We start from the raw sequence: 18270 nt of genomic DNA on the forward strand, positions 1-18270 counted from the left end.
TAAATTAAAAAATAGGGTAAGTGGTATTTGAGGTATGATAGTGAAGGAAGGTTTCTCATAAGGCATTTCTAAACTGTCTCCGAAGCTCATTGAATGTATGTATGCATTAGATACAGAGAGAAATCAATAGGGAAGAGGGAAATAAAGAGGAAGAGAGAAAACAAGACACCTGCACCCGTGCTTCACTGCTCGAGAAGTTCCCCCTTGCAGGTGGGGACCAGGACTCCAGGTCCTTGTGCATGATGACATGTGAGCTCAACTGGGTGTGTCATGGCCTGGCCCCTGAAGGTAATGTTAGGGGGAGTGTTTTGATTCTTCGTTTTGTTTTGAGCAGTTAGAGGAGGCACCAAAGTAAGAGCATTTAACAAATAGCACGTTAGATTATTTTTGCACTTATTTGAGGAAAGGACTATTTTGAACTTATAGATTAATGTATGTTTGCTACAGAATAGTTCATCATCGTCTAGTCATATATTTGACCTCTTAGCTTCCTCCACAATCTCCCAAAGTGAATGAGAGCAAGAGGAGTAGATGTTAAGTATTCATTAGTTGATCTGATTGGCTGCTAATCCAGTAAATGGCAAACTGCTGACTTTGCTGTTTTGGAAATAGCTTTTATTCTGTTCTCCCAGCTTCAGGATCAAAGAAGGGCGGGAATGGGGAGAAGGGAGATGATGCGGCTATATTTTAAGAAAAGCGCAGCTCATCCTTCTCTGCCTTCTGTGTGTTCTTTAATGGCTGTATCTTTACACCCACATGTGTCCCAGGGAAATTAGTATTTTGGAGAAGAATAAGAGACAATATTTGACACACCTCTATTTAAATTTCCACTTCTGTCATCCTCATTCCTTCTACATGGCTTTCTTTTAAAATTATAACTCCTGGGAGTCGGGCGGTAGCACAGCGGGTTAAGCATATGTGGAGCAAAGTGCAAGGACCGGTGAGGATCCCGGTTTGAGCCTCTGGCTTCCCACCTGCAGGGGAGTCACTTCACAAACGGTGAAGCAGGTCTTCAGGTGTCTATCTTTCTCTCCCCCTCTCTGTCTTCCCCTCCTCTCTCTATTTCTCTCTGTCCTATCCAACAATGATGACATCAATAACAACAGCAGTAATAACTACAACAACAACAACAAAAAAAACAAGGGCAACAAAAGGTAATAAATATTAAAAAATTATAACTCCTTTAAAATTACAGCTGGTGTAGTGGATCAGCAATAGAGCATAGGACTTGCAGGCATGAGGTGTCAAGTTTGATTCCCAGCACCAAATATATCAGAGTAATGCTCTGGTTCATTTTCTGTCTCACAATTGTTTTTTTGCCACCATATTATCACTGAGGCCAGGTGTTTGCATGACAAACCCAGCATGATGAACCCCCCCACTTCCAGTAGACTTAAAAATTTTTTTTAATATTTATTCATTTTCCCTTTTTGTTGGCCTTGTTGTTTTATATTGTTGTACTTATTATTGTTATTGTTATTGATGTCTTCATTGTTGGATAGGACAGAGAAATGGAGAGAGGAGGGGAAGACAGAGAGGGGGACAGAAAGACACCTGCAGACCTGCTTCACCGCCTGTGAAGTGACTCCCCTACAGGTGGGGAGCCGGGAGCTTGAACCAGTATCCTTACAAGGGTCCTTGTGCTTTGTGCCACCTGTGCTTAACCGCTGCGCTACAGCCCGACTCCCGACTTTTTTTTTTCAGAGAAATTAAAAGGGGAGGGGAAGAGAGAAGGAGAGACACATGACACATGTTTAACTCCATCACTGCTCACGAAGCTTCTCCCCATCTCTCCTATAAATGGGGACGGGGGTGGGGGGCCTAAGCCCAGGCTCTTGTGGATGATAACGTGCGCTCAGCTAGATACACCACCACTTAGCCTCTAAATTTTTTGTTATAGCCTTTAAATTAACTTTAATGATAATATTAATAATAACAACTCCTTGCCTTCTCTCTGTTCACTTTTTTTTCCTTTTTTTTTCTTTCTTTTTTTGTATTTATTTATTTATTTATTTATTTTAACCAAAGCACTGCTCAGCTCTGGCTTCTGGTAGTGCAGGGGATTGAACATGGGACTTTGGAACTATCTACCCCTGCCCTGTTTTCTTTATCTTATGTTATTTTATTTTTGTCACCAGGGTTATCACTGGGACTTGGTGCCTGCATGCGAATGTACCCCTTCCGTTGGTCATTTTTTCCTTTTCCTTTGATAAGACAGAGAAAATTGAGAGGGGTGGGGAAATAGAGATAGAGATAAAGAGAGATACCTGCCGTACTTGCTTCACGTCACGTGAAGCTTCCCTCCTGCAGATGAGAACCAGAGACTTGAACCAAGGTCTTTGTGCATAGCAACATGCGTGCTCAATTGGCTGCACTACCTCCGGGCCCCCTCTCTGTTATCATTTTAACTATAAACCAGTTTTCACTTTAGCTGTCCATCACCATATCCCAAAGCCTCAACCTCAAAGCAGTCCCTTCCATTCAGTCACAAGAAAACCTCCCAGGTAGTTTCTTGGTATATGTGTGGGTATCACACAAAAGGGAAATGAGAAGGCAAGATGTGGCTGCTGTGACTTTAAAAGCAAAACTAGGGCAAGCGTATCAGATGAGCAACTCAACTATGAAGGCACAGGAACATGGCGAATGAAGGAAGAACACTTGGGGTTTCTCACACCTGCTGGTTGAGAGCGGGGTCACTAAGGTACTTGAGTACTGGCACCTTCTAGTGGCTGGGAGCGAGGGACCATGATATTCCAGAATGAGATGAGACCCTGGGTCCCAACCCCAAGACTTCAGACACAGTGAGTGAGGATCAAGCTGAGATTTTATTTACAGTTCCCTTGGAAGTCTTACAGAATAGGGCCCATCATTATTGCTTTAAGATTATTGCCGGGAGGAAGAATGCAGTCCTCCACTGCCAGATAGGAAGTTGTGTTCAAGGCTCAAAAGTCCGTTCTAGACCTTTTTATGCCACTCCTTTATCGCTGTCAGGATCCAATGGCTGTTACTAAGTCCTGCAAAGCTTAATCAACTTCGTTGTCCAAGGACCACTTTGCCAGGTCATGTTATATATCTACATCAGAGTTTCCTCTAGCAGTAGCAAAATAATTGACTATTAATTCTAGGCCTACATTTAAGCCCTTCTCCAACTTCCTGGCTGGGAGGCAGGGTACTGGTTTTCCAAATATTATTTACTTCTGGCCAGGACCAGCCTGGCTTTGACAACTGAGAAGTCCATTTCCTTGTCCCAGATAACACTGGGCTGTTATAACCTGATGACATTTTAAGGTACTCAGCATGTTTCATCATCTTTTTTAATCCTGGGTCTTAGCGATTGAGGGAGGAGAGAATCGGGGCGATCAAGTGGCAAAGTGAGGACGGCCCAGTAGCTCATGCCCTGGATTAGCAAGAAGGCCTGGGAGGATCGCAACAGGGGCTGCGGACTACTTTCCCTCTCAAGCCCCACTGCAGGAGAATATGGCTTTGTTCATGCTTATCGCTACTCCAAGCCCGGACTCGTTAGTGGGCGGGGCCTCCCAGGCTCTGGACTTTTCGGAAGGATCCGGGCTCGGTGGGAGGGAGGCTGTTGCAGGAAAGCGGCTGTTGGTTTACCATGGGCTTCGGCGGCTATGAGTTTGGCTCCCTGCGCCCTGACGGACTATTTCTTGGAATGCGGTTTGTTCCCCAGGAGCCCATCTATCTCCATTACCGTCTGTGGGGTCAACTGGCTCAGCACCTGGAGGACAAGAGGGGGTAGAAATGCAGTGCAGGCTGGGTTACTGAAGAACTTGGGGCTCCAGGATGGGGGACCCCCACAGTGGTGCCAAGTGTCTGAGTTGTGTCCCTTTCTCTTTGTTACTATAGGACCGGACCTTGTTGTAGATGACCTGGTAGGTCCATTCTGGGTTGGACCCAGAGGACTAAGCTGGCCAAGGGCACAGAGATGGCTTCACCCTCTGAGTCTCCAGCTCACCTGTAGGGCGCCCAAATGTTCTACCAGTTGCTCTGTGCTCGACACTCCGAGCAAGACTGAGCTGACACCATCACTGCGGAGACACCAGGCTGGAGACAGTAAAAGAGAGAACTGACTGAGAGAACAGTGAGCACAGAGACTTCGGAAATGTGTGTCTGTGGGGAAGAAGATCCTCCCAGGGAGTTGAGTCTTAGGTTTGGAAGCATCTTGGGAGGAGGCAGGTTCCAGAACTGGCAGTGTCTCACCAATAGCAAGCTGGGCTACAGTGCAGCCCAGCCGGTGAGCCATGGGGAGAAGGTCCATGACTTTGGCTTGCTGCTTCTTGCTGTCCTCACTCTGCACTTTGTCCTTGAGCCACTGGTAGCCCTGGATGCCAAGGAGAATCAACAAAAGTCTCAATTTCCAGACCTCCAGCACTTCAGACTGCCCAGTCCTGCCACACCAATCCCCCAGATCTCACCTTCATGGCGGCCCTGCAGGTTTCTGGGGTTCGCCCATCATACTTGCTAGTGATCAGGCCACAAGCCACAGGGGACCAGGTGACTGAGCCAACACCTAAGAGGAAGAGGATTGGCTGTGGGGAAGAGGTCTAGGTGAGGGTGAGGCAGAGGGAAAGGTAGGGGTGAGCAGGCTTCAAACCAATCTTGTGGTAGAGCTCTGGCAGCTGCATCTCCACCTTCTCTCTCTGAAACAGATGGTGCTCAGCTTGTTCACAGACTGGAGGAATCAGATTGAACTGCCTGGCCATGGAGTAGGCCTCCTGGGTTGGGGTGGGGAAGAGATGGGGTCACACAACACTCCCTCTATGTTCTTCTGTTCCCTTCCCCCAGCAGAGCATTCAAAGTGGCCATGTGAAAAATGGCAGGAGGAAGTAGAGTGGCAGACTCACCATGATTTCTGCAGCTCCCCATTGGGATGTTCCCCAGTATAGGGCCAGGCCCTGGTTGATGACATAGGTCATGGCTCGCACAATCTCTAGGTACATGGGAGACAGACAGCCTGTTAGATCCCTGGAGTCCAGATCTGCTGACTTCTGCCCGCCCCACAAAGATCCCAGGCATCTATCTCTGGAATCAGCAGGGTTGGGATCTGTCTTTAGCCTCCCTCCCTGTCCAAGTCCTGGGATCTGAGCCTTCACCATGTAGCCTGGGAGGCTTTCTGAGCGGGGGCTGACTTCCTCTTGAGGGCTGGAGGAAGGACTCATTTTAAAGGACTGTCAGAGCTGAGGAGCTGCTTTTACCTTCCATAGGACTGTTTGGGTCTGAGCGATTTGCAAAGACGATGTCCACATATCCCAGCTGGAGGCGTTCCAGGGATCCTCGCAAACCTGGAACAAGGATGGAAAGAGGACAGAGAGCACTCCAGCTTCAGTTTTCTAAGAATTCAGTCCTTACCTCCTTGCCAGGCCACCGAAATCCCAGCGACCCTATTCTAAGCCTCCAACTCGGAACTTTAGAGAAGGTTCCCAACTCCTCTGGTTTCCATAGCAGCCACTCAGGCTCAGGACCCCTTTTGCTCACCCTCAATGATATGTTTGCGGCTCAAGCCTCGTTCAGTTTCTGCCCTGTAAGGAAAGTAAGAAATGAGGTGTTACAAAGATCTGAGACCAGAGCTGGCCTGCTGCCATGAGAAATGGGCACAGGTCTCACAGGCAGGCCGCAGGCCTGAGGTGTAAGGGTAGTTGTGCCCACCCCATGTGCTTTCACACATTCTCTGGAGATCTATAGTGGGGCTGCTACTTACTGTCCTCCCCAAAAAATCTTGGTGGTGATGACATAGCTTGATCTCCTGGAAAAAGAGGGATGGGGTAACCAGCAAGAAGGATTTTAGATGACTATGTCCCCATTCCCTCCACCCCCCCAAAACAAACTTACCTCCAACCTTTGTTTTTTAGGATGTTGCCTAGGGTTCTTTCAGCACTGAAAGAAATACAATGCAGAAACTCTGACAACAGCCTATGTGGATCAGTTTCTTCCCATCTTTACCTTCCACTAATATACTTTTGTTTTTTTAAAGATATCTTTTTCTTAAATATTTATTTATTTATTTATTTTCTCTTTTGTTGCCCTTGTTGTTTTTCATTGTTGTTGTAGTTATTGTTGTTATTGATGTTGTTGCTGTTAGGACAGAGAGAAATGGAGAGAAGGGGAAGACATAGAGGGGGAGAGAAAGACAGACACCTTCAGACCTGCTTCACCGCCTGTGAAGGGACTCCCCTGCAGGAGGGGAGCCGGGGGCTTGAACCAGGATCCTTACTCAGGTCTTTGCGTTTTGCACCACGTGCGCTTAACCCGCTGTGCTACCGCCCGACTCCGTAATTTACTTTCTTTTAGAGTAGAGCATAAATCAGTCCTCCACTGGGCTGGCAGTCTCATTCAAATAAGGAGGGGGCAGTCTTCCCAGAACTAGGGGTATAGTTGTATAGTTTAATTATCAGTTGTGCAACAACTATTCCTGATGCTAAAGGTATAGAATGGGATGAGAGGAGAGGACAGACCAGCCTTGTCTGGTCATATATATTGTCTTCTCCTACCTGCCCCCCCCACCCCGCTTTGAATTTATACAATATTCCAGTACTCAACTTGAATTCTACCTAATTTTATGGAATATATTTTCTGGCTGTCACAGTTTATAATCAGTCCTCATCAGTTTCTTTTTAGCTTTTACTGCCAATGTAATTCTCTGGCACTTAATTATGAGCTTATGTGTGACAGATTTAAATTGTTGTGGATGGTGGACTGTTACTAAAATATTTTCCTGTTAATCTTTTATATCTCCCCCCACTTTTTTTTATCTGTTTAGCCACTTAAACTATGAACTCTTTAAAGGCATGTTAATGTCATCTCACAAGCAGGGACTGTTCCGTGGTAGGCTCTGTGTAGCTAACACGAGGAAGAGCAAGGCAAGTTTCACGGGAGAAAGAACTTTCCAGTAAACCAGCTATTGACGCACTGTGTGTCAGAGAGCAGCATCGCATGCTTTGGAAACTGGGAGGGATTGTGACTAACTTTAGTGAGCTGGCTAAAAGCTCCTTGGAGGAGCTGAATTTTAAGGCCAAGTCTTGAGAGACAAGGAACAGAAGAGTTTACCAGATGTAGAAGAGGTGGGGTTAGGCCATCATAGGCTTTGGCTAATTCCAGTGTGAAGCCATGGGTGTAAGACTGTGTGATATAGTTGAAAATCCTCACATAGTTCCACATAGCTGACACCCAAGATATATCTGTTGGATTTAATTTATTTTGAATTCACCATATGCTAAGCTATTACTGAGACTACCATCCCCACAATGCTTTGGGCCCCACTGACTGAAAGGTCAGAACATAGTGTTCACAGGATTCCCAGGATTCTCTGGAGGAAAAACAAGAAACCCTGTTCTCTCAGCCTTCCAAATATAACTCAGCTCTTCCTCCCCAGTCCTTACTTTCCTGCTGCATACACTTCAGCTGTGTCGAACAGGTTTACGCCATGCTCATAAGCTACTGTCAGCACATCTTCTGCTGTCTAGGGAGGTGAGAGAAAAAGTTGAAGGTCAGCCACTGGCCCCTCAGTTACCTCCCCTCACTGCCTGCTAGCCCACTTAGTCTGGGTTTCCATATTCTTTCCCCTTCTCCACCCTCCAGCCATAAATCCACCACGCTCTGTGCTTGTTGTCTAAATCTCTATTCAACTCCATTCCCCCGTCACCCCCCCCACTCCTGGTTCCCTTGGACCCCATCATCCTGTTTGTAGATCCATCACTTATACCTCATCCGAGATTTGAGAACCAAATGTGACCCAGGTACCTGCAAGAGAAAAGCCAGGCAAGCCATGGAAGGCAAATCATGAAAGAGCACCCACTCCCTTAATTTCTATCCTTTCTAACTCACCCAGGCCAAGACAGGATACCCGAAGACCAGACTTTCCTAGGTTCCTTCAGGATACAGGAGCAGCAGGAAGGGGTGAAGCTTCCATTAGGGACATATATGACCAGCCCCAGGCTCCTCTCCTTCAAGACTGAGAAGCTCTCAGGGTGTCTCAGACCAAAGAAAATAGATCCAGTGGGTCTAGAGAAATGGGCAGTGCTATGCCCATACCTTAGGTGAGTACATAAATTACTTCCTCTGGAGTCACTGTCTAGTGTCTTTGTTCCCTCCTATCATTGAAGATGTGCTGCCTGCTTTGTGTTTCTTCTGGGTAGGGTCTTGTCTGTGTTTGAGTCACCTCTGGAATGTGTGGAGTCGAGAGTAATGTGACTGGCCAATTCTGGTAAGTTTGGGAGAGGAGACGCTCAAAGTATTATGCTAAAGGGCAGACACCAGGGTCACAGGGGTAAAACAATTCAAGCTCAGGCACTCGGGCAGGTACAGCTTCTTGGACAGGATAGGGAGATAGGTCTTCAACAAAGACAGGTAGGAAGCCTGGGTGCAGGCTATGACAGGAAACGCCAATGCCCCTCTTCCCTTCTCCACTGCCACTGCCCCTCTGGTTTATGAAGTCTGTTTCTGACTCAGAGCCCCTCCTCCCCAGGGCTTTCACCTAGGTAGTCAAACTTGGCTTCCCAATCAAGGCTGCCACATAAAGGGGACTGACTTCCTTGGGTGGCAAAGCTAGGTCTGAACAGACACCCGTGCCCAGTTCCTAGTAGCCCCTTCCTACTCAGCTACTCTGAACTCTGAGAATCCAGTGACTGTCTGAGATAAAGTCGATTATATTTCATTCCACCTATTCCACTGGGCCCTGTCCCTCAGCATGGGGTTGAGATTTTTGGTACATCTTTCTAAGGGTCCAACTTCCTATCCCACTACAAAAGAGATGATGAGACTTGGCCCTTGGGGCAGGTGAGGGCAGTATCTGGGTCAGGCACCCTGAGCCACCAGAGTGAGAAACCATTTCCTTCCTAGGACACCATTCCAAGGGCACTCCATTTGGGGGGGTGGGGGGGTGGAGGGAAGGTTGCAGCCCTCGGATCCATGCATCCCTGTCCTTCTTAGAGGTAAGGAGGGGAGCTTGGGCATATCTCCAGTCAACCTTGGTAGAATTAATTCAGTTATAGTCAGAGATATCAAGAAGAGAACCAAGTCAGGGAGTGTGAGGGAAACAAGATGTGGAATGAGCTGGAACCTTCTTTGTCAAGTTTGAGGGGGGTCCTGGCCACATCCCAGGAAGCCTCAGAGGTCAAGAAAGGGAGCAGTAGGTGGGGTGGGCTACCCAGCCACCCCCATACCTGTATTTCATGCCAGTGCCTCGGCCGGTGCTCTCTCGGAGGGCCCCAGCAGGTGCTGGGGGTCGGGGTACCAGGGCGGCCCGGGTCTTGGGACCGGACCCTCCTCCCCCCGGTGGGTTCCCATGTCCCCCGCCGACCGGCCCGCCGTTACCGCCCCCGGGGCCCGGCCGGGGTCCACACAGACGGTCCTCACTGCTCCGGCTGCGAAGGTTCTGCTCTGTACACGCGATAGACACCTGCATGCCAGGCGGCCGGGGAAGAGGAGGGGGCTTCGAGGGGGCGGGAGGCGGAGGGAGGGAAGCCCGAGGACCGGCTCCGGGGGGCGTAGTGGCGGGAGCCCGGGGAGAGCGGGGAGGGCGCACGGGCTGCGGCGGGAGCCGCCAGGCAGGATCGGCCCGCGGGGGCGAACTGCTGGAGGTCGCGGGGTTTGCGGCGGGAGGGGAGAAACGAGTGGGGCGCGGGGAGTGGAGGTATTCGGATGCCCGGGCACTGGCGCGGGGAGGAAGAGGGGGGTGTGGGTGAAGGTAAAGGTCGAGGGCGACCCTCGGAGGGTCGGGACCCAGGGCCGAGGGGGCGGCAGAGAGATGCCACTTCTGCCCGAACCGCAGCGGGACCGCTAGGCTCCCAGCCGCGTCGGCAGCGGCCCAGCTCATCTACATACAGGCGCCGCCCCCTCATCTGCATCAGGCCGCCCGCCTCCCAGCCAGACCCGCCGTCATCTGCAGAAGCCAAGTTGCCTGCGAGCTGGGGAACCCAGCCCAGAGGCTGAAGGTTGAGATGGGGGGCGGGCGGTATTTCGCACCTTCACCCATCTAGGTTGGTAGATGACTGTCCTCCAGCCCAGTGGTTCTCAATGGGGGACGACTTTCCAAAAACGTTTTTTGTTTATAGAGATTGGGAAGGAGGTGAGACTAGCATCTAGTGTGTGTAGGTAGTCCTGGACAAGCAGCCCAGTACAGAGCCCCCAGACATGGAACCATCTAGCCTCAAATGTCAATAGCAGTGCTGTTTTGAGAAGCCTCTTTGCAGGCTCCGGATGTGGCCACCTTGCCTTGAGGGAGGCTGGACCCTGACCCACCACTCGAACCAAAACACTCAGGCTGCAGAAGGTGACAAAAAGTTTATTTTGTATTTCTTGCAGTTAGGTAGGGGATAAAACTGGAGAGAGGGTCTGGTTTGGAGGTGTAGGGACTCCTGTTGGCTTCTTGTGACAGAGCACCTGGGTTGGTTTAGGGTTGTGGCTCTGAAAGGGCTCCTGGGGGCGTTAGGGGGCTGGCAGTGGAGTCCTACAGTGGTTTAGGCAGGCCCCCAGGCAGACAGGAGTTCCTTGAGGGGTGAGGTAAGGTGCTTCCGTCAGCCAGCCCGGGCAGAGAAGAAAGGCAGAGAGCGGATGTAGGAGTCCAGCCGGGAGCGGAAGAGCTCACTTTGCACAGTTTGGCCCAGTGGACACAGTGGGTTCTTCACAACCAGCTCCACATACAGCTATAGAGAGCACGAGTGTTAGAGCCAGGCTTTGGACACTTCCTCCTTTCAACCCCAAAGCTAGTATATCCTCAGGGGAGTGTGATACACAAGGACCAAAGAGTGGGAGCTAGGTGGTGAGGCACTGAGATAAGCACACATAGTACCAAGCATGCAAAGATCCCATCTGGAGCCCACGGCTCCTCACCTGCAATGGGGGTCGCTTCACAAGCGGTGAAGGTCTGCAGGTGTCTCTCTGTCTCTCTCCCTCTCTGTTTTCCTCTCCACTCCCAATTTCCTTCTGTCCTATCAATAATAAAAAAGAAAAATGGCCACCAGGAGCAGTGGATTCATAGTGCTGGTAGCGATAACCCTGGAGGCAATCAATAAGTAACAAGGATCAAAGAGTTTGAGGCAACTCTTCCTAAAGAGAAGCTGAAGTTTAAGTACTTAAAGTACCATGTGGAAACTGTGGCTTCAATATAGTTGAGTTAGGGCTGAGAAGTGGAAAGGATCCTGGAGCTCTAGTGGTCAGGACTGTTGGGCTTTGTAAGAAGGGCCCCAGAACTGGCACTAACCGCACTGTAGATGTGGTGGAGCACATCTCGGATAGGTCCCACGCCCAAGTCAGTATTCATGACAACCTTGATCCCCGTGGGCGTTTCATAGTAATGGAGTTTGTAACGGCTAGTTTGGAATGACAGGAAGCCATCTTTCCTGTAGAGATGAGGATGATGTTAAGGAATCTGTCTCAAAGAGATACTTTGGATACCCTCTAGGCTGGCACCTTCTCAATTTGGTCCTTGCTTCCTGTCCCCCCCCCCCAACTTTCTACCTTTAGATCTTCCCCCACTCTACCAGTTCCTGTCACTTCCAACTCTGGACTCCACCCCTCCGTCCAACTCTCCTTCCTCTTCCTGAGGACAATGTTCCCTCCACATCAGAAAGTGCCCCACCACCCCAAATCCCCAAGGTTAGCCCATCTTCCCTCAATACCGCCCTCAGACTCTGCATACATGTCTAGTGGGGACATCTTGCTGACAAACGAACGGATAGAGAAGAGCATCCCATACATCAGCTTGTACTCCTGGAGGGAGAGGGGCAGAGTTAGCTCTCAGTTATTGAAGGAGGCGGCATACGCGTGGATAAGAACCGAATTTTGGAGAGAAAAGGGCTAGGAAGGGGGAGGGAACTGGACCGGCCTATGTGCGTTTGGAGATTTGAGGTCACCCGGGTTGCGTGGGGCCCTCTTGTCACCTCCTCCTTAGGGATCCCCGCTTGCTTCTTGCGATGCCACTCGCTGTAATGCAGACACACTCCATTTCGGTCGAACAGATACAAATTGTGGACAGTCATCTGCAGGGGAGAGGGTGTGAACCTCGCTTCGGGACCGCGCACAGTCCGTGGACACCAGTTCACGATCCCGAGTCCCTACAATCAGGCAGGGACCTTTCCCCAGGACTCACCGGAACTGCTATCGCAGCTTGTCACTGGATACTTCCGGTTTCAGTGGCAGTGCGGCCCCACAGAATCCTCCTACAGTAGAGGCGGGGCAATAACTCCGCCCCAATAAACCGTCTCAACCAATCCGTAGCCTCCAGATTCGCGCGCACGCGCGACAGGCTGAGGATATGTGTGTGTGTGTGTGTGTACGTATGTGTGGCTCGGGCTCAGAAACTATAGGCGCCGGGACCAGTGATGATTGCGTCATTGAGGCGTGCGAGGCGGGGCTGCTGGCTGTGGGCGGGAGACTGCCAACGGTTTGGAGTGCAGGGAAAGGAACCTGAGCGAGGAAGATGTCCTAGTCTTCCTGGATCGGCAGCACTGGAGGGTAGAGGATATCAGGCGAGACTCCAGGGCGCCACAACTTTTAGGGGACACCTGAGGGCATGATTGAGCGCTCACCAGGTTTCTTTAGGGACAGGAGGGAGGGAAGGATTCTAGGGAGCCTAGTTATGGCTTAGTTGCCAGCAGTAGAGGGAAGTGTAGAAGAGTTTGACCCTGTGCAGAATGTGTGCAGTGAGTGGAGAGGTGTGAGGCAGCGGAGAGTGTGAGCTTCCTCCCCGTGGAGCCAGTTGAGGGGCAAGTGAAACTACTGGAAGGAAAGTAGTTCCATGTTGGATTTGGGTGGATCCATTTCAATCTGCATGTTCTGGGTGTAATTTCGGAGCTCAGTTTGACCAGAGATATAGCCTTTACCGAAGCTGATCTGCAACGTTCTGGTCTCCAGAGCAACTGCAGTGGTGCTGTTGCCCACAGTAGGTCTTCTGTCCTCACTCCTCCCTGCTGCATCCTCTTTTTCCACCATTCCCAGGACCAACAGAAAGAAATACTTCAGCCCATGGCCTCTGAAATTGGTGGAAACCTGTCCTCTAACCAGAAAAGCTCCGTCCTCATTTTCATCAAGGCTCCTTGTTTAGCAGTTTTCCTCCTTTATTCCCAAATTTTCTTCTCCTGCGTTTTTTCCTGGGCTCTCCGAAAGCAGAGCAGGAGATCCTATCTCTGCAGCCTCCATAGTCTGCCCTGTGCTCGTGATGACCTCAGCTGCCAGCCCCAGTTCACCTCTCCGCGCAGAGGATCTCCTGAGTGATTCATCTGAAGCCCCTGGACTGAACCAAGTGTCCTCCGAGGTCACCTCTCAGCTCTATGCTTCTTTGCATCTGAGTCGTCAGGCAGAGGCCACAGCCCGAGCCCAGCTGTACTTACCTGCCACCTCCCCACCTCACGAGGTGTTAGATGGCTTGGCTCAGGAGCTCAGTCACAGCTTGTCCGTTGGACTGGAAAACAATTCGAAGAAAAAGGTGAGGGAGATTTGCCTTGGGACCCTTTAGGGCCTTGGAACTGAGGGTGATTAAATCTCCTTAGATCTGACCTCCTATTTGTTGGATTTCACATTCCTTTTGATTATAGGCAGCCATGCTTCTTCCTAGAAGAAATGATGTCTATGAGTGAGAAATTGTCCTGAAACAACATATTGGAAAAGTTGTGTAACGTCCTAGTGGTGTGTGTGTGTGTGTGTGTGTGTGTGTATGGTTTTGTTTTGGTTGGAAACACCTGCATTGAGTGAGAGCTTCCTGTGCTTTGACTGACTGGGGTTTGGGCACTGTGCATTGGGAATGAGGATAAGGTCTTCTCATCCCAAGAGGGAAGTAGGGATTTGAGAATAGCAGCAAAATAAGTTAAGATTCTGCCAGCTCAAAACTGATTTGATTGTATGGTTCAAAAATTGACATGTAAATCATGAAGGCACAGTTAAAATCGTTAAAATACCACTGACACATGTTGCAGAGAAGGTGGTATAGTGTGCTTGCTGTCATGGCCATGACTCGAGTTCCAGTCCTGTTCCCACCCCACTGAGCTGTGGTATCTTTCTCTCTTTCTTTTTTTTTTTTAATATGTATTTTTAAATTTGCCTCCCCCCCTTTTGCTGCCCTTGTTGTTTTATTGTTGTTGTTATTGTTGTTGTTTTTCTCTCTATTTTTGTCTCTGTATTTCTATCTGAAAAACTTGGTCTGGAACAGTGAAGCCTCTGTGACAAAAAACAAACAAACAAAAACTAACTAACATACACAGTCTTTAGAATGGGATATGTACTTGCTAGTTGGCGAGAATCCTACCCTCTTTATCCTGCTTACCTTAATTAATTTGTACTACCTGTTTGATCTCTGTAGAAATTCAATTTTTTTCAGTTTATTCCTTTTGAGGAGTATTTTTGAGATGATAGAGCAAAGCAGCATTTATCACCCATGGATTTCTCTTTGTTATCTGATGTGATACCAGGAATTTACTGCAGAGCCACCTTCTGAATCCCGAGTTTCTAACCTGTTTTGGGCCAGTTCTAGTCTTCTTTCTTTTAAACATGCTAGCTAGGAAAGTCTTGGGTTTTAGGGTACTGAACCCAGCAACAGGTAGACTATAGATTATACAGGTTACATCTGTTTGTTTTTGTTTTTGTTTTTTCTAGGATGGCTGCAAGCATATCTTTGAGATGGAGAGTGTTCGGGGTCAACTCCAGAGTATGCTCCAAACTTCACGTGATACAGCTTATCGTGAGTAGACCTCCTTACTTTATAAAATAAAACCTAGATTTAAGCTTGGGAGAGAGAAAGTAGAGAGAGGAAGCAGCAGGAAGAGGAGGAAAGCAGACCTCTGAGGTAAGAGATTTGGGCTGGGTAGAAAAGAAGACCTTTGATTTTATCTGTTTCAAATGTCCTCTGTTCCTCTCCTTACCTGACCCTACCTGTGGGGTCCCTCTGACTACCTGTAGGGGATCACCTCACTCCAGGTGCTGGCTCAGAGAGACGGGAAGAGGACTCCTTTGACAGTGACAGCACAGCTACCTTGCTTAAGTGAGTTGTTTTGGGGGGGGGGGTTTCCTAGTTAATTGCTTGCTTTTATTGAAAGCCAGGTTCCTTAGTTCTTCATTGCTTATTTTATCTTAGGATGCTTGTCAGTTAACGTCTAATTTTCAGCCAAAAAGTGAATTTCGTTCATTCTTTATCTCTTAGCTTTTATCCTTTTTTCCCTTGAAAACATGGACATCTGCTCCCTAATATCTGGCTTTCTTCCAAACTCTTGTTAGCTTGTTTTTGCTGAAATTTACTGTAGTGGCTATGGTATAGAGGAGGTTCTGTGGAATAAGTCACAGAACTTATTTGCTCGCTATGACCTTGCCAGTCACTACCTAGCTTTGTGACTTTTGCCAAGTCTCTTGCCCTTTCTGAAATTCAATTTCTTTACTTGTAAATTATCACAGTTGAACTAGTGAATCTCAAAGAACATTCCTAACGCTAATGTTCTCTACTTGATTTATTCAGCACCCGGCCTCTACAGGACTTATCTCCATCCAGCTCAGCCCAAGCCCTGGAGGAGTTGTTTCCCCGCTATACTAGCCTTCGCCCAGGGCCTCCACTCAACCCCCCAGATTTTCAGGGGCTGAGAGATGCACTGGATTCAGAGCATACTCGTCGCAAGGTAAGATACAGAGACTTCCTCTGAAAGTAGCAAAGATTAGGGGCCGGGTGGTGGTGCCCCTGGTTGAGTGCACATGTTACAGTGCACAAGGACCTGGTTTCGAGCCCCTGGTCCCCATCTACAGGGGAAAGCTTCATGAGTGGTGGAACAGTGTTACAGGTGTCTCTCCCTCTCTATTGCCTGCTCCCTTCTTGATTTATGGCTATCTCTATCCAATAAATAAATAAAGATGATAATAAAAAAGGAAGTAGTGAAGATTAGAAGTAGAGCAGAGTAGGGTGGCGGGAGATAGCATAATGGATATATAAGAATATTCTCCTGCCTGAGCCTCTGAGGTTCCAGGCTCAGTTCCATGTAAACTGCTCGGCTTTGGCTTCTGGTTCAAGCTGGGATTTTGCTTAGGTAATGTATTTAAAATACCACACTTGTGGAACTTTGATTCTAGAGGAGAGAAATAAACAAGGTAGGCTATAATATATATGAAGAAAATGACCGAGTGAGCTGAAAGAAAACCTGGAGAGGAGGTGTGGTGTTTTAAATAGGCTCATCAAAGATGGCAACTGTGAGGAATCATCAAAGCCAAGCTCCCAGCTCGTACTCTCAGTCTTTTTAAGCAGCATTTTGCCCACTTTCTTTTCTTTTTTCTCTATTTTATTTGATAGAATGGAGAAATTGGGGGGGGGGTGGTAGAGAAGGAGAAAGAAACCTGCAGACCTGCTTCATCACTTGGGAAGCATCCCTCATATAGGTGAAGAGCGAGGGCTCAAAGCCGGACCCTTGCACATAGTAATACATGCACTTAACTGGGTGCTCCCTATCTCTTTTTTAAAGTTTTTTTTTTAATTAATAATTATTGGGGGGGGGAAGTTCCAGAGATTGAATATAAGACTTCATACACACGAGACATGTGATATACCTTATACCAAGAGCTAAAAATTCAGCCTTTTCTTTTTTTTTTTCCCCCCCTTTTTTTTCTGTTAGATTTAATTAGCTTGTTCATTTTGTCATTGTTGGGGCTTCACCCAATTTATTTATTTATGAGAGAAGGGAAGAGAAAGAACCAAAGCATCACTCTGACATATGCAATGCAAGGGGCCGAACTTGGTATCACATGATTGTAAGTCAAACCTGCTACCAGCTGTGTGACCTTCCAGACTGTGTCTCTTCCTCTGTTTTAAGCTTCCTGGATATGAATGAAAGACTCTCTCTATATAGGTTTAATTGGGGCGTCCAACAAGCTTCTTAAAGGAGGAATAACTTAGCATACTGCACCGCTGCCAAATTGCTTTTGGGGACTTTTGTTTTTCTTCTTCTTTTTTAATATTTTATTTCTTTATTAATGAGGAAGATAGGGAGGAGAGAAAGAACCAGACATCCCTCTGGTACATGTGCTGCCAGGGATTGAACTCAGGACCTCCTGCTTGAGAGTCTAGTGCTGTATCTACTGTGCCACCTCCTGGACCACCTTTTGGGAATTTTTCTCAGGAGATCTATGAAAGGGAAAAGCCTAGGAGCGAACATCCTATTCCCAGAGAAGGTAGAGGAAGTTTTTTTTTGAGGTTTGAACTTCAGGATTCCTGCTCCAGAATTCCTGATTCTGGATCTCTAAACTTAATCTGTTTTTGAGGTCCTGCCTGCTTCTCTCTGGAGGAGGTGAAATGTTTTAAACTAGGAATGACAACATGCAGACTCCTCACTCTTCTCCCCAGCATTGTGAGCGCCATATCCAGAGCCTGCAGACCCGAGTGTTAGAGCTACAACAACAGTTAGCCGTGGCTGTAACTGCTGACCGCAAGAAAGATCTCATGATTGAACAACTGGACAAGGTACCAGGACAGAGGGATGGAATTTGATGGGGTAGGGAGAGGGCACTAAGGAGCAACAGATAGGTGGCCACTAAATGTTTCTTTGTTCATGCTAGAGGCTGGGGTAATGGGTAGGTTTACTGACAACTGGGAAAAGGTGAGTCTTGACCTTGCCCCTGTGGGCAAAAAGAGACTAAGAAGTTATTTTAAGATCCCATCTGATGTTCCTCTGCTGAGACCCTGGCCCGAGTGGTGGAAGGCTGGAACCGGCACGAAGCTGAGCGGACAGAGGTGCTTCGGGGACTCCAGGAAGAACGCCAGGCTGCTGAACTCACTAGAAGCAAACAGCAGGAGGTAGGCAATCTGGATCACATGGCACTAGAACCTAGGTCACGGATTGCTAGATGGAAGGGGAATTCCTGGCAGATTGATCTCAATCTTGTACGAACTGTCCTATAAAACTTCTTTTGTGGGAGTCGGGTGGTAACACAGCGGGTTAAGCGCAGGTGGCACAAAGTACAAGAACCAGCATAAGGATCCCGGTTCGAGCCCTAGGCTTCCCACCTGCAGGGAAGTCGCTTCACAAGTGGTGAAGCAGGTCTGTAGGTGTCTATCTTTCTCTCCCCCTCTCTGTCTTCCCTTCCTCTCTCCATTTCTCTCTGTCCTATCCAACAACAAGGACATCAACAGCAACAACAATAATAGCTACAACAATAAAACAAGGGCAACAAAAGGGAATAAGTAAATAAATAAATAAATATTTTTTAAAAAACCTTCTTTCTTGGGGGTTGGGTGGTACCGCAGTGGGTTAAGTGCACATGGTGCGCGAAGCCCAAAGATTGGCGTAAGGATCC

At 48.3% G+C, this 18270-nt stretch overlaps 3 protein-coding genes across 13 annotated transcripts in view; 1 reads left to right on the forward strand and 2 right to left on the reverse strand.

The window, feature by feature from the left end:
• Positions 1-2806: 2806 nt before the first annotated feature.
• KCNAB3 (potassium voltage-gated channel subfamily A regulatory beta subunit 3) lies at positions 2807-9828 on the reverse strand. Of its 2 annotated transcripts, XM_007522340.3 has the most exons (14): positions 9177-9828; positions 7840-7883; positions 7718-7755; positions 7395-7474; positions 5848-5892; positions 5717-5761; positions 5494-5537; positions 5214-5300; positions 4863-4948; positions 4613-4733; positions 4434-4528; positions 4219-4339; positions 3974-4062; positions 2807-3736 (listed from the first exon to the last, which is right to left on the reverse strand). In XM_007522340.3, the coding sequence occupies exons 1-14, from the start codon at positions 9416-9418 to the stop codon at positions 3659-3661; spliced, it is 1215 nt and encodes a 404-aa protein (XP_007522402.1). In that variant the 5' UTR covers positions 9419-9828; the 3' UTR covers positions 2807-3658. The 2 variants fall into 2 exon arrangements, with proteins under 2 accessions (XP_007522402.1, XP_060060336.1); XM_060204353.1 differs by lacking the exons at positions 5717-5761; positions 5848-5892.
• Positions 9829-10277: 449 nt separating this feature from the next.
• TRAPPC1 (trafficking protein particle complex subunit 1) lies at positions 10278-12181 on the reverse strand. Its single transcript, XM_007522347.3, has 5 exons — positions 12104-12181; positions 11895-11993; positions 11654-11724; positions 11216-11354; positions 10278-10658 (listed from the first exon to the last, which is right to left on the reverse strand). The coding sequence occupies exons 2-5, from the start codon at positions 11991-11993 to the stop codon at positions 10530-10532; spliced, it is 438 nt and encodes a 145-aa protein (XP_007522409.1). The 5' UTR covers positions 12104-12181; the 3' UTR covers positions 10278-10529.
• A 191-nt stretch (positions 12182-12372) lies between these two features.
• Positions 12373-18270, forward strand: part of CNTROB (centrobin, centriole duplication and spindle assembly protein) — a 30223-nt gene continuing 24325 nt past the window's right edge. For 5 of the 10 annotated variants that reach the window (XM_060204354.1, XM_060204359.1, XM_060204360.1 and 2 more), the window contains exons 1-6: positions 12373-13438; positions 14602-14686; positions 14905-14986; positions 15455-15611; positions 17321-17437; positions 17654-17770. In XM_060204354.1, the coding sequence (XP_060060337.1) occupies positions 13172-13438; positions 14602-14686; positions 14905-14986; positions 15455-15611; positions 17321-17437; positions 17654-17770 (825 nt within the window). In that variant the 5' untranslated portion in view covers positions 12373-13171. Of the gene's footprint in view, positions 13439-14601; positions 14691-14904; positions 14987-15454; positions 15612-17320; positions 17438-17653; positions 17771-18270 lie in introns of those variants that run through there. The other 5 variants (XM_060204355.1, XM_060204357.1, XM_060204356.1 and 2 more) reach the window with 5 other exon arrangements.

Source organism: Erinaceus europaeus, chromosome 12 (genome assembly GCF_950295315.1).
Source record: "Erinaceus europaeus chromosome 12, mEriEur2.1, whole genome shotgun sequence".
Lineage (NCBI taxonomy): Eukaryota > Metazoa > Chordata > Mammalia > Eulipotyphla > Erinaceidae > Erinaceus > Erinaceus europaeus.

Coding starts and splice junctions, on each gene's coding strand:
- TRAPPC1 (XM_007522347.3), bottom strand. CDS start 11,993: ATGACTGTCCACAATTTGTATCTGTTCGACCGAAATGGAGTGTGTCTG. Junction 11,725..11,894: donor CGGGGATCCCTAAGGAGGAG/GTGACAAGAGGG, acceptor CTCTCCCTCCAG/GAGTACAAGCTGATGTATGG. Junction 11,355..11,653: donor AAGATGTCCCCACTAGACAT/GTATGCAGAGTC, acceptor TCATCTCTACAG/GAAAGATGGCTTCCTGTCAT.
- KCNAB3 (XM_007522340.3), bottom strand. CDS start 9,418: ATGCAGGTGTCTATCGCGTGTACAGAGCAGAACCTTCGCAGCCGGAGC. Junction 5,538..5,716: donor AAGATTTTTTGGGGAGGACA/GTAAGTAGCAGC, acceptor CTTTCCTTACAG/GGCAGAAACTGAACGAGGCT. Junction 4,949..5,213: donor CCCAAACAGTCCTATGGAAG/GTAAAAGCAGCT, acceptor CCATGTACCTAG/AGATTGTGCGAGCCATGACC.